We start from the raw sequence: 14,044 nt of genomic DNA on the forward strand, positions 1-14,044 counted from the left end.
ACGAAGAAAACGCGTCAAATCACGCAATGTTAATTGTAGTTGTCGGCTGTGCCTGTGTGCACGCGCTTGGAGGCTAGTAGCCCTGAAGGATGGCTTATCATTTATAATAATACTACTACTAATAATAATACTACTACTACTAATAATAATAATAATTAATATATAATAATATTAATATTACCTTAATATTACTTACCTGCTTTCATAATCAGCAACAGGTAAAATGTTGGCTGTATTTTAATCTATTTTAGTTGATCAGAAGTCTGTGTGTGTGAGAGAGAGAGAGAGAGAGAGAGGGAGAGAGAGAGAGAGAGAGAGAGAGGGAGAGAGAGAGAGAGAGAGAGAGAGAGAGAGGAGAGAGAGAGAGAGAGAGAGAGAGAGAGAGAGGGAGAGAGAGAGGGGGAGAGAGAGGGGGAGAGAGAGAGAGAGAGAGAGAGAGAGAGAGAGAGAGAGGGAGAGAGAGAGGGGGAGAGAGAGGGGGAGAGAGAGAGAGAGAGAGAGAGAGAGAGAGGGAGAGAGAGAGAGAGATATTTCCTGATGCAGTCCCTTCATGTAGAATGCAGAAACATCCCGCTTATGGGTATATCTACGAAAGTCAGTAAATAAAATATATTTACAATATTGGCCTACACTACAGATACCTTCAAAGAAGTACTTTGAGATACACAGACATTTTAGACTGAAGAACATGGCCAACTTAAACTACAGTAATTTGAGGTGTGAGCTACAGACTGACAGTTCGAAGCAGTTGTCTTTTTCAAATATATTTAACTTCTAAATGGAAAAAAACAAACCCATTGGAACAACAGAGAATTCCCCATTGAAAGTTGGACCTCAGCATTGGCCTCTTGCACATGGCTGTGCAGGTGCTGCTCTCTCTACACTGCAGGTGGCTTTTCTGAGGCACTGCCAGCGGTAAGTGGTCAATAGCATAATAAAACATGATTCCTCCATCTTTGGTTTGATTTATTGTGAAACTGACAATATTTTTGAAAGAAAATGTCATGTATTTTCTTGGATGTGCTGAATATGAATGCTATCTCAAAGAGGAAAAATTAAAACATACAATGGAATTATCAAGCCGATAGTATTTGAACAAATTCTTTTATTGTCTTGTTTGTCAATATTTGCAAAACCATAAATGAATAATAAAATAAAAGTTGGGTTTACAACACAGAATGCCACTGGCTTTGGTTTCTCCAAACTTGATGCTGCCTGAAATACTCTCTCAACCTTCATGTACTCATTTACAAAAGAGAGAGAAGAACACTGTTTAAGAGGCACTGCCCCTGTAGACTACACAGACGGTATACAGTAACATCAAAGTGAACCTGCATCAAATATGCACATAGAAATATAATACTAGTGACAGCAGATACGGGAGTGGGAGGCAGAGAGATATGTGGGGACTTCCATAGTTAAAAAAGACAAAACTGATATTAAGTTTTGCAACAACAGAGCTTAATGTCTGACATTGAGCCATCAGTTTGTTCTGAGATATGAGAGAATACATGGGACAGTACATAACTTGAAGAAATTAGCATCTAATATTTGTAATAAATATTGTCCAGACTGTATAGTGACAACTGTAACATTTTGTAGCAGAGATTGGAAAAAATGATAATATCCAAAAGGAAATAACTCAAATGGCATGCTTAAGGTCAACAATGACATATTAGCTTGAATTGTCCATGGTTATGGAGCAGTCATATGTCCTCATCAGTATAATGAAACCCCATGTATTTCTGTGTCCTCCCTCGTCCCAGTCCGGTGACATTTTGCACTAACAGCATTCAGTGTGTCTTTAGGACAGACTGGCACTGCTTTCAGCTGGCTGTTTGGACTACGCCCCGAACGGTCCAGGGCTCAATAAAAACAAATGAGACAACATGTGCAACTGCACATTAAAACTCCACTAAGAAACCAACAAAAAATGTTATTATATATATTTATATATTAGAAAGCTATACACAAGCATGTTAATTTCACAGATTGTTTAAAAGAATCTTAATATTACCGTTATTATATTTAATTAGAAATACACGTTTAAAAACAAACCTCTACAAAGATAAAACAGTTCAGCAAAGCATTGGATATCAGTCTGTTTGTCATGGCTTAGGGCTCCTGTGCCCTGACATTTCCTCCTGGGTCAACTCTCAATCCCTTATTTGCAAAGCTATCAAAAAACACATTCTGGCTTATAGAAACTACAAAAAGCCACAAAATGCTTTGCATTGTATTCCTTTCATATGAAAATATAAGCAAGTGTATCGTAAAATCATTTTTTTTCCTTCATTTTTTGATTTAATAATACTGAATAGTTATTACTAGATCCAGATTTGAGTTTTCTTTTGGATAACTAATATAGCGCTCAGATCAGTGGTTCTGGCCCGGCTCTGGTCTTAAGAGCTGCGAGAGCCAGACCCCACCTGGTAGCATTGGGTCTGTTGGTTTACCTGTACAATCCTTCAAATGTTGCATATTGACTTTTCATCACATGAGTTTATGAACCTTGTAATGTCTGGCAACGTCTGACCCCTGCCCCATCCCTTCTGACCCTTTATTTACATAAATACGTTGAACCTGCAACATGACATCATCTAAAGTTAACACACATTTTTGCAAGGGACCGCAGAGAAGGTATAGCAATGAAAACTGACACTGTACATGTTTTATCAACTCAAGTGCTAAGGTGCCGCTGGACACACTCACTCTCAAGTTTATGATCTTTTTGTCTTTTTTTTTTTTTTCTTCTTTTGAGGCAAATGTAAGCATGTTTTATGAAACAGTACCTGGCATTTTTTGTTTATTTGTTGATATGCATATATGTACACAGACAGGTGTGGAGATATATGCATATGTGAAATATTTAATCACACACACAATACAATGTATGCATAGATCCCCAACAAAAGTACCCCACATCCTGACCAAACAACCCACCCCACCCAAAAACAACATCCAGCGTTATATAAAGTCAATATGTATAGCACACAAACTCTGCAAGGAAAATAACATTGAAAACAAAATAATAGAAATTATGCGTTCCCTTTTCTTCTTTAAAGAGAAAAAGGGTTTCAGGGACTGTGAGGAGGAGCAGGGGGGCGTAGTAATGCCAGGTGTAGGAGCTCAGGACGACCCGGGCACTGCTGAAGACCGGCCTATCATGTGGCCCAGCCCTCTGAGAGGCGCACCCGTTTGATGGACGGGCTCTCACGCTCGTCCAGGGGTCTGCCCAGTCCCAGAGGTGAATGGAACTCGTTCCTGTGCTCATCGCGGTCGCTACCTTCATGGGAGCTGCTACAACTGCTCAGGCTATCAACAGGGGAGCGCCCCGAGTCCTGTCGGGCTGATGGGTTCTGGGGAGGTGGTACCCCGCCACCGTAACCCCCAGGGGTGTTGCTGGTGCGATCTCTAGGAGGAGAAACAGGTTCGGACTTGATGTGCAGGCTTTGACCAGAGGGCAGGGACAGATTTGAACCCTGACATAAGTGAGAGCTAGAGCAGTTTCTGTAGAAGGAAAGGAAAAGCAGAAAGGTTACAGAATGACAGAGAAAAGAAGTGAATTAAAAGTAAAACATGCTTTACCAAAGAAACAACTACATCCTTAATGTGAATAAAGAAATATCATTGGTGGACTGTGTGCAACTGAAAGAGTGTGTCAAACATAATGAATAAGTGTCCCCATGCATCCATACATAGAGAGTACATTCTCACCCCAGCTGATTTAGAGCAGAATGCTGCATATTCTGGAGATGCTGCTGTTGCCATCCACTCATGGATCCCAGATGGAGAGAGCTGCCACTGTTAAAGCCCGACAACGAGGACAAGTCGGCACTATTCAGAGAATACTCTGTGGGAAACACAAACATGGTTTGATTTAACTTATGTGTGTTTGTAGCAGGTCCGGCCTGTTAAAAAAAAACGAATATGTGCCCAACTGTAAGTCAGTAGCTCCCTCTGCTGTTTAAATATAGTATGACATGCACAATTGCACAAACGTAACAGTGGTGTTAACCATACAAACTAAAATGTACTTTTGGCAATGGTTTAGAATCACTAGAAAAACATTTAAATTTAAAGGTAAAAGATGAACTAACATAATAATTTGTAAATAAATATTGGGCTACCCATTATAAAAGGTATTCTCTACACAATATTTATGTACAATTGTGATATTTGTATTACACTGTAAAGATAAAGTTTGGAGTTGAAGCTGTTGATATTTTGACACATATATATATATAATCTCATCAATCATAAAGTCCCCCTCATGCTATTAATTCTAGAATTTATTTGTCTTAACATTGCCTGAGTTTTAAACGCTATGTTGACAGAAAGTTATTGTTCGACAAAGTTATTAGTATCTCAAAGGAATAAAAGCAGTGTTGCTTACCAGTACCATATGAAGTGGAGATGGCTGATGGGTAACCGCCCATGCCTTGGCCTGGTAAAGTGGGAGTAGCTACTGATACAACAGGAGTGGCCAGTGACTGGGCAGATTGAGAGTTGTTTATTCTTTGATTCTGTCAAAGAGAAAGGCAAGAATAAAAGAACGTATTATGTTTGTGGTTTGATATCATGATATTATTTATTTTAACAAAACAAACAAAAAATGTCAAAAACACAGATAAGTTGAATTGTTTTCCTTTTCTTTCCTTCACAACAGATGCATAGCGAATAAATGTGAACGCCAACTTCTGAGGAAATTAATCACTTGACATGCGGCATGACTGAACCCTGCCAACCCTATCATTTAACACTCATTCTGAAGACCCACTGTCGCTATAGAAACACCAACAGTCTCTATGGCAATGAGCAACTCCTCAGTGTGACACTGGGAAGGGTCTGCTCAATAAATACTACAGGCTGGAACCAAATAAACTTTCAGAGCAGTTGATGTATTTTACCAATCTGAAGAAGGTGCTCTTAAAATGTCTGAGCCAACATCTCCAGTGAGGGCTCTGACACAGAAAGGAGGCCAGCCAGCCATAACCAAACCTCACCACTGGATGGCAGTGTGTGTCCTTTGTACAGGTTTAAAGAGGTGACATTGGGCTGTTTTGAGCAAAGTCAGCAACAATAAAGGTGAAAGTTATTCTGGAGAAGGGCTGACTTTCTCAAAACCAATGCATCTATTTGATACAAAATTTGATTTATCTTACATCTGTTTTGGCAGTAATTAAAGTGGTTGTTTCAGACAACGTCCCACAAAGGCCAACAGTGTTTGGTTACTAACTACTTCACTACTACTCTAAATTCTAGCTACGGTATGACTCACCAATAGCAGATCAACATCCTCGGACTGGTCGCATTGAAAGATGATTGCAATTTTAATTAATGAGTAAAATTCAGGTTTTGGAGACTATGATCAGACAGGAAGTGCTGAAGGTCAACTATTTCTAGTTTATCGAAAGGGTTATGTTAAAAAGGTTGTAGAATTATAAGGTGAACTACATACACAATTTAGAGGTCTACCTAAGCCAATTTAGCATGAGATTGTATAAAGGTCAGAGTCTAGATGAAGTGTGTAATGGAAGAACAATCCATTGGTAACTTACAATAGAGGGCATGTTGTTCTTGGCGCCAGGAGGTATCAGCACACGGAGGTCAGGTTTGCGGTTATTCATGCCGAGGTTCATGGGTGGAGGAGACTTGGCTTGCATACTCTTGCTCATACCACCAGGTGAGACCAGCAGACCGGGTGAGTTGCGATGGTTACCGTATCCATTTCCTGCAAAAAAGTAATAAGTTCATATGTATGAGAAAATGAAGCGCTGTGTTATTAAACTTTTTTATAAAACTCTAATGAATCTCGGAAATCTGTCTGTCCATGGCGGTACAAGCTAATTAGGAACTACAGGAATCCATTTTCACCTCACACCTTCTTTGTCTTTGGCTTCATTAGTACTTTTTCTGGTAAAAGCCAACCAGGTGACTGATGCTGCTAGACTATACAATGTGCATGTATGGATTTATAAATACAGGGTTTAGAAATGAAAAAAAACTGCTAAAAGTTTAGAAAAAAGTATATATTAAAGAACATTTTTTGTAAAAACGCAGATTTGTCTGGATTAGTGTCAAAAGGTGCAAAAAAAAGTACATGTGAATTTGTATGTCTCAAGAAATAAAAATATATAAGAAAGTTCTGAACACCCTTTTACCCCAAGTGAAACAAAATGGACTTTCAGCCTTCAATTCACACTTGACTTGCAGAACTCAATCACCTTTGTAACTGTCACTGAAGGCAACACACGCCCTGCGACAGCCAGCATCGTATACAGACATCTAATTATGGGCAGGACGACCACAGTGGCATGGGACCTATCATTTGGCCATCAGAACTAAACATTTATGGTTTCCCCAGACAAAAAAGACCCCTGTTTTGTGGTTGCAGCTAAATCTAAATTTACTTGAGTACGGGGTGGGGGCAAGTGCAACATCCATCTTGCCATTAAAAATATAGGCTCCTCAAGCGATCGTACACGCTGCCTCTCGCAAAGGCTGGGATGCTGGGCACTGTGTGGACGTTCCCACTTGAAAGACTAGGAATTATACGTTAGACATGAATTTCCTAATCATATACTCCGCGGGGAAAATGAGTCACAGATGTCTTCCTGGGCAATTTCCCTCGCCGATCTTTGTTTAATTTGAGAGAGTGAGGTTTTTTGTTGTTTGGAAATGAAAAGTCTCAAAAGCTCAATTTGAACAATTTGACGGGTAAATGGCCGCGAGCTACGGCAAAATGAGGCAGCTTAACATAAAAAAAAAACAAGAGGTTAATGTCGCTGTTGGGTGTTTGCGCGTACACTGCCGTCAACATATAGAAAGTGATACATATTTGGGCATGCCTTATCATTACCAAGCTATATACTGTAGACGCACGTGCAGGTTTTTAATCGGACCCTCGCAATGTCTCCGCAAAGAGCCAGCTGCCTCTTCAGTTTCCCGCTCTTACATTCTCCTCATTGGTCCTTTGTGCGGCTGAGTGGGTGCATGTGGAGATGACTGAATGAAGACGCGCACAAACACGCACCCATCCTTAGACAGACTTTGGTAAATAACCCAGCAGGAAGTACATTAGTGTTTTCTGTACAGATGAAAAAAAAAAAAAAATGAGACGGAGCTAACGAGAGGCATTAATGCGCGCTTTGGTCAAGAAGACATGGACTTCATCATGGTGACAGTTAATCAGACAGCTGTGTGTATTGCTACCCCGTGGAGATGGCTACGTCCATTCAATTATGTGCGAAATGAGTCTAACTATGAGTGGCATGGAACGGCCATTGAGCACCTTATGGTAAAATAGCAGGCTAATCAAGATAGGCACGTGGAAAAAGGGACTTGAAATCTTACACGGTTTCAGTTAGACAGTGGAAAGGATGGTGAAAGAATACAAGAAATACAAGTTGAAGGGTAAATGTGTGTGTTTGTGTGTATGTGGGTTTTTTTGTACTTTTAAAGAGAGTGATAGCTAGGATAGGATTTCCCAATAATATTTTGTCCATACACTTTAACCTAAGGGGGATAATGGTACACAAGGGATGACGGGTGCACACATTATTCACTGAAATTCCAAAATGAGGCATATTTTGAGATCATTTCTTCATCTAGTTTGGGTGACTGCAGGACTATATACTCAGAAACAAGAATAAATTGTATCTCCAAAGGCCCCACGGTTACAACAAAGAAGCGAGGACACGTGTGAAGCCCCCACACACATTTGCACAGATAAGGGTGTGGTTAAACTTGTGTACATTTTTACTGTTACTGTACAAATTTCTGATGTCCTGTTGTGGTCTAACAGGCATGCTCCGTTCTATTCCCCATTCACACACTCTTCCGTTGCGGTTTGGCCAAACGTGCACTCAGCCCTGAGTTCTCCAACTGAAAAGTCACCCTAATGCGTCTAAGAATCTGATGTGAGATGCTATTTGGAGAGGAACTAAAATATATTGTTGTATTGCTTTGTGAGATGTACTATCAAAAGATGGGGACAGCCAAAGCTTATAGTCCCGAGCAGTTATATCTCAGTAGATACAACTATAGATAGTGCTGTCAGTGGGATGGCAGTTGTAAAACCAGTTTAGCTTTAAACCTACAGCATGAATTGCTTTGTGGTAGCGCCCCATACTGAGCCACACCGAGCAGAATCATTTCAACGTCTGCCCGAGTTGAGAGAACACTTCCATCTGTGTTTCCCACAGTTTCGGAGGCGCACACATGCTCCCCTCATCGGTGCAGGCTCCTCACAGTGTCCTCTCCACCCAGTCCTTGTCCTGTCTCTAGATGAGCGTTAGGACTTTAAATGGAATCTTTAAGCTCCCGCATGACTCTCGATGTGGTGTTTTTCACTGCCGCTGCTGAGCTATGCACAGACTGCCTCTGTTCTTCTCTGTGGTGGCACAAAGGCTACATTTGATGCCTGTCTACAGCGCACAATCGACTTAACACACTCCACAACAACTGGCTCTGTTGTGTGTGCGTGTGTGTTTGAGTATGATGAGTGACCAGACAGAGAAACCAGCCACTGACCTCCGCCGTGAAACCCTAGAGGCCAGACTGGGCTGCCCAGCTGTGCCCCACTGCCCCCTCCCCAATGTGTTCTATTCATTATGCAATGTGCGCCGAGGCTGTAAAATACAAGCTCTCAAAAGGAAAGTTTCTTTGCCATAAACTTGTTTGACATGTCCCCAGGGACAGAGTCATTGACACACAGAAGCCATCGCATCATGATTTCACGCACATGTTGGATTACTACAGTCTCCACATAATTATTATAGTATGGTGGGCCCCCAAAAACACTGAATGCATTTAGTTGGATACATACATGAGTAGTAACAATGCTGAGACTAAAAATAGCCGAAAAGAGTGTGTTCCAAATTCAAGCACGGCTCTTTTATGATGAAAAAAGAGGACATCTTGCCCTGTTTTGACAGCTTGTCTTTCAGCTTATAGACATTGTTTTATTAAGATACAGAGTTAGATGCTTCCTTTTAGTTTATAGTATAGAATGGCTGCTTGCTTTACCGAAAAATATTTCTTAGGCCAAAAACACATAATGAACAAATCCTGTAAGCTTTGGTTTGACTAAGTGTTTGTCATGTGTATTATGGTCTCCACAATGAGTGGGTGTCATGTGTGAGAAGACGATGAGGAGTTCTTACCAGCACTGGTCCCTGCGCCGGTGGTGAGGTCAGCGCCCATGAGGCCTCCTGAAAGAGAGAGAAAGAAAAGAAAAGTATTACAACCCACACAGCCACCTCATCTCCAACACCTAGTTATACACACTATACCAAGAAGTAATGCTCAACTTTAACAACTTGACTCAAAATTATTCTGATCATTTAAGAAAGTCTACCATACATAATGTCTACAAAGCTCTGCTCTCACAGTGACACTAAGTAAGTAAACAAGCAAGATGCTTATTATATGAATCCAGGCAAGGTGGAAGAATGAGAGCGTCACTGACATTTGTGGTTTTGTTCCAATGCTGTCAGTGCCAAAACTATTATTTAGAAAGTGCCAGTGCTAACATCCAGATGTAATGACAGGGCGACCGTGGTCAGTAGTCCTGAATCCAAACGGCTGAACCATACTTGGCGACAGTAACAAACAAACCAGACCAATTTGCTTAGTCACAGAAAACGTCTTGTACTTGTGAATGATGCTAACTAAAAGTGTGGAATAAGAATAGAAGTTTTGTGGGATTAAACGCAAAGTTCTCAGGAATTCAATTTGATAAATTACGTTGAGATCTCAAACTACAGTTTTGTTTTTTCAGGGATTTTTGTACCATTTCTAGCAACCTTGAATGCACACTGCATTTATAACAAGTCCACATCTTCGACAGGTACACATACACTTTAAACCATGTTGCGTTACCTGCACTGGGAGGTCTATGGGTCACTCCTGGGGACATGCTGTTTCTCTGGAGTCCGTGGTGTGCGAGGGGCAGCAGGTTGTGGTTTCCTAGGGAACCTCCGGGATGGCTGTAGATGAGATTGTTCTGGTTGCTTACAGGAATGGACACAGGCATGTCATAGTTGGATGGGGGCACAGCCTGCTGGGACAAAGGGAGAGAGCAGACACAGAGACAGATGGTGAGTTTGAATACAGAAATATACAGCTTTATTATTAGTGTTCGATAACAACTTCTATAAAGGTCGGTTTACAAATGCAAAGAAGAATACTTTGTAACTATTGGATTCAATATTGAAAAAGACAACTTTCTGGCCTTAGTTCTAATGTTTATATATGTCGTTTGAGGGTGCTAAATAAAACCTCTGGGAATAATGTCAAAGTCATCCAACTGTTTTAAAGAAGTGGATTAACGTCATCTTGTCTGCACCTCAGTCTTTCAAGATGGCTAAAGTTTAGATGAATATATCTATACCGCCTCATAGAGCAAAACAAATAGTATTTTTAATTGGTCAATTTGAACTGATGGACTCGTCAGTAATGTGAGTATGCTTCCCGTAGGCGTCGAGTTTGTCATGTTTATTGTGTCACTTGGCAAAAGGATTTAACCTTGGGAGTGCCCTGGAAGTGGTTGCTCCTGCCTGTTAGCTTAAGGAAGTAGAAAGTATACCCTCAAATTACTACCATGTGTCTTAAAGCAATAAGAGGCTCATCAGAACGAAGATCAGCCTGGCTCCATGAGTTACCGCCTTTAGTTTTCTAACCTCGGCTAATATTCGAGAGAACCAAAAATTTTTTTACAACATACAGTGGAAAAGATGGTTTCTAAATTAGCAACAGACTCCACAATAAGCCATTTCTCTTTTATTGCAGTGTGCAGTAGACATTTATTTCATGCACTCGGGCCCCTGCACTAAACGGTCCTTTAACTGGAGTCATTCTTCCTGTTTTTGACTCATCCACCCAGCGGTGTCTCCAACAGTCCCCTGCAATCCGGAGGCAGGGCTCTTGGCAGCCACCCTGACCACACTGAACTGCCACTTACTGTGTGCATGCTAAAGCTCTTTACACTGGCATCCCCGAATAAAAGCAGCTCCCAACTATCCACTTTGTGCAAACAACTAGAGTGTTATCTGTTGATAAGTACTGCTAAACAATTCAATGAAACATTTGGTTGAGTTCGAATTGACAGCATCATTTAAATATGTTAGGCTATTAGTAATAGTTTTGTTTTTTCATCTTATGCTAAATAATTGATAATATAATGCTTCTGATTGACCAAAAAATGATAATGTAAATAATATTTGTATATAGTGGCAGAAGAGGATACTGTACACAGAAAAAACAAATGCTACAGTACATTTAGAGGAACTAGTAGGTTTATGCTTTTGCCCAGACACGCATGCATGAAAGCAGCTTCTCTTCAATGTATGTTAACACACATATGTTTTCATTAAATACTTTGGTGAAATAAAAATGAACAATGTACAAAGTACAGCACTCTAGAAATCCATGCAGATCACAGGATAATACAGCTTGCACTGATGTTAAGTCAAACTCTTGTTTCCCACACAATAGATTTCGATGTTAATAGTCATAGTCGTGTTGCACCATTAAGTTTATCTGGGTTAGAACTTTAGCTTGTGAGTAAACACTATTTAGCTCACAGAGTTGCAGCCAGAGGTCCAGCCAGTACTTACAGGTATTTTATGGCTTTTAATCATGTGATCAAACTCCTCGTTAATCTGTTTGTATTTTTCCTCAGTGCGTGGAGTAAGCATGAGCGTGGGCTCGAGCTCTGGGCTCTCACCACCTTTGTTCTCCTTCTTGTTCAAAGCCTGCCAGGTTCCACACAACAACCACAGACAGGATGGAGGAGGGATGGACACCAGACACAAACAAGGAGACAGAAAAGAAAAAAGGGGAGAGAAAGGTGAGGAAGGCTTTATGAAATGTACTTACACACAGTCTCTGTCTGCTGATCATCAGATCAATGTCGTCGTTTATTTTCCTGTACTTGTCCTCAGACTCGGGGCTGTGGCCAACCGAGTCGTCTGCGTCGGGGTCTGGGCTGTCACAGCCATTTAGGCCCTTCTTTCTCAATGTCTGTAAACAAAACATTTGCACAACACAAATTGAAGGATTTGGGATGAAGAACTGTGTGGGGCAGATGGTAACAAGGTAAAAGATCCTGAACTCCAGGATATTGTTAAATAGTTATAATGTTAAACATACTTTACAATTAAGGAGTCAAATTATGTTTATTTAAAATAAAAAAATAAAAATGGCAAAACCTGTGAGCCTGTTGAACCTTTTGGTTAAACGACTCCAACATATTCAAGGATTCATTCTTAAACATTGTTATCAGACATAAAAGAGTCATAAAATGCTCGGCACATTTTAGAACCAAAATGATGTTTAAACACAAGATAAACATGAGTGGAAGTGGTTGAGATCGTGAGAAGTTATTTTGTGTACGGCAGTTTCTGTTTTGGCCACCTGATGGCCACCTGCCCCTATCGGAGTGTCCAGAGCACAGCGGGCCAGCGCAGGGACTAACGGGCCTCACAGCCTCACTTACAAGTCAAATAGAACAACCTCTTACATTATTTTGACCAGCAGAACAATTTGATAAGCTTTAACATCATTTTTTGAATAATCTTATGATTATCTGGCATGTTCCTACCAATAAAATCTGCCTTAATTTATTTCATCAGACAAAGGAGAGAAAATAAGTACAGTATATGACACTTCTCATCAAAGGCCCCCCCCCCTCCCCATCTCCCTCGCCCCCCCTCACTTCTCCTCCTGGCTTTAATAAAGGGAGATTAGTCTAGAGGAGGAATATCATGGGCCAGCTCCAGTCTGCCGTGCAGCTTCTTCACAGTGCGCACGCCTGCTTTCATCTGGAGCTCCATATCAGACAAACGTAATTAAATTTACTTTAGCACACCCTGTATTTGATGTCGATCAAGTGTGCGCGAAAAGTGTGTGCGTGAAAGAGTGGGTGTCTGAAGAAAGGGAAGTCAGTGGTGAACGAGCAATAGCAGACGCACACATGATAGATGCTTCGATAAGTTAATCTAGGTTGAACTTCGGCGTCTCATTTGTTGTTGTCTCTGTCAGCGCTCACTCAGAGAAAAATCTAGCTACTCTATCACGCGCGTTAGTGACAGGGAAGAGTTCTGCTTGCTTAGAAAACAAATAACAAGCCAGTCATCTCTCATGTCAAGACAACAAAGGGCCCGTTTGGAGTGTGGTAGTGAACTTAGAGGGCTCCTTTTGTGCGCGCGATAACCGTTTGATTCTTCTAAGCGTGTCGACATTCACGTTTGGCTCTCCCCTCCGAATCCTCACTTGGCCCCCACGGTGGAAATCTGGCATTCAAGAATGTATTTGCAGACTCTCACATGTTTTTGACAGTCTTCGGGAAATCACACCAAATAATGCAGTAGATCTGACATCCTACAGTGAACGGGCATCTCTTGTACTTCTATCTAAGGTGGATGAGTCAGATAAAGCAAAGGTTTAGCGCGCTGTCTTTTTTAGCAAAGGCGTGAGATGTAAAACTTTTTTCTCCTCGCGCCTTTGTGTGGTGCCTGGCGATGCATCACATTGAGCTGACAAGAAGTGAACCAGTGGCCCTTCTGTTCACATGAGGATGCATACACGAAACAACAACTCCTTTGGACTTGTATAGATATCATCCATCCTCCTACCGCCAATAAGACTCCTGCTTCTATTGTATAAACTGCCTATTGTATAAAAAAACGAGGCAACTTTTATGATGCTGTACAATGCATTGGGAGTGTGGCTGTGCGATTCGTTTAATTTTAATGAAACTGTCAATGATCAGCTTGAGGCTACATTCCAGAGGTCCACAGAGAATCCTCTGTCGGTAAAAGCATGTGGTTTGGAGCTCAGTCTGTTTCTTTGATTCAAGATCGAAAGCATATTTATTTATGTGTTAATAAGAAATAAATCAATACAAGGGGATTTTTTAAAAACTGTGAGATAAATGTATTTGCCCTAGTTAAGAGTGAACAGTGATGTTACAAGTCCAAGATCAGAATGCATTTACGGTATTTGTCTTTTTGACTTCCTTCATGTTAACCACTGTGAC

At 40.9% G+C, this 14,044-nt stretch overlaps 1 protein-coding gene across 15 annotated transcripts in view; it reads right to left on the reverse strand.

Annotated features, from left to right (window-relative positions):
* Positions 1-1,087: 1,087 nt before the first annotated feature.
* mef2cb (myocyte enhancer factor 2cb) overlaps positions 1,088-14,044 on the reverse strand; it is a 57,924-nt gene continuing 44,967 nt past the window's right edge. For 5 of the 15 annotated variants that reach the window (XM_072432467.1, XM_072432468.1, XM_072432472.1 and 2 more), the window contains 9 exons: positions 11,884-12,027; positions 11,622-11,759; positions 9,886-10,066; positions 9,168-9,215; positions 5,562-5,734; positions 5,282-5,305; positions 4,397-4,526; positions 3,718-3,853; positions 1,088-3,510 (listed from right to left, as the gene is read on the reverse strand). In XM_072432467.1, the coding sequence (XP_072288568.1) occupies positions 3,165-3,510; positions 3,718-3,853; positions 4,397-4,526; positions 5,282-5,305; positions 5,562-5,734; positions 9,168-9,215; positions 9,886-10,066; positions 11,622-11,759; positions 11,884-12,027 (1,320 nt within the window). In that variant the 3' untranslated portion in view covers positions 1,088-3,164. The remainder of the gene's footprint in view (positions 3,511-3,717; positions 3,854-4,396; positions 4,527-5,281; positions 5,306-5,561; positions 5,735-9,167; positions 9,216-9,885; positions 10,067-11,621; positions 11,760-11,883; positions 12,028-14,044) is intronic. The other 10 variants (XM_072432474.1, XM_072432473.1, XM_072432479.1 and 7 more) reach the window with 10 other exon arrangements.

Source organism: Eucyclogobius newberryi, unplaced genomic scaffold (assembly GCF_026437365.1).
Source record: "Eucyclogobius newberryi isolate DKJ021-1_F unplaced genomic scaffold, fEucNew1.0.hap1 SCAF_6, whole genome shotgun sequence".
Classification (NCBI taxonomy): Eukaryota; Metazoa; Chordata; class Actinopteri; order Gobiiformes; family Gobiidae; genus Eucyclogobius; species Eucyclogobius newberryi.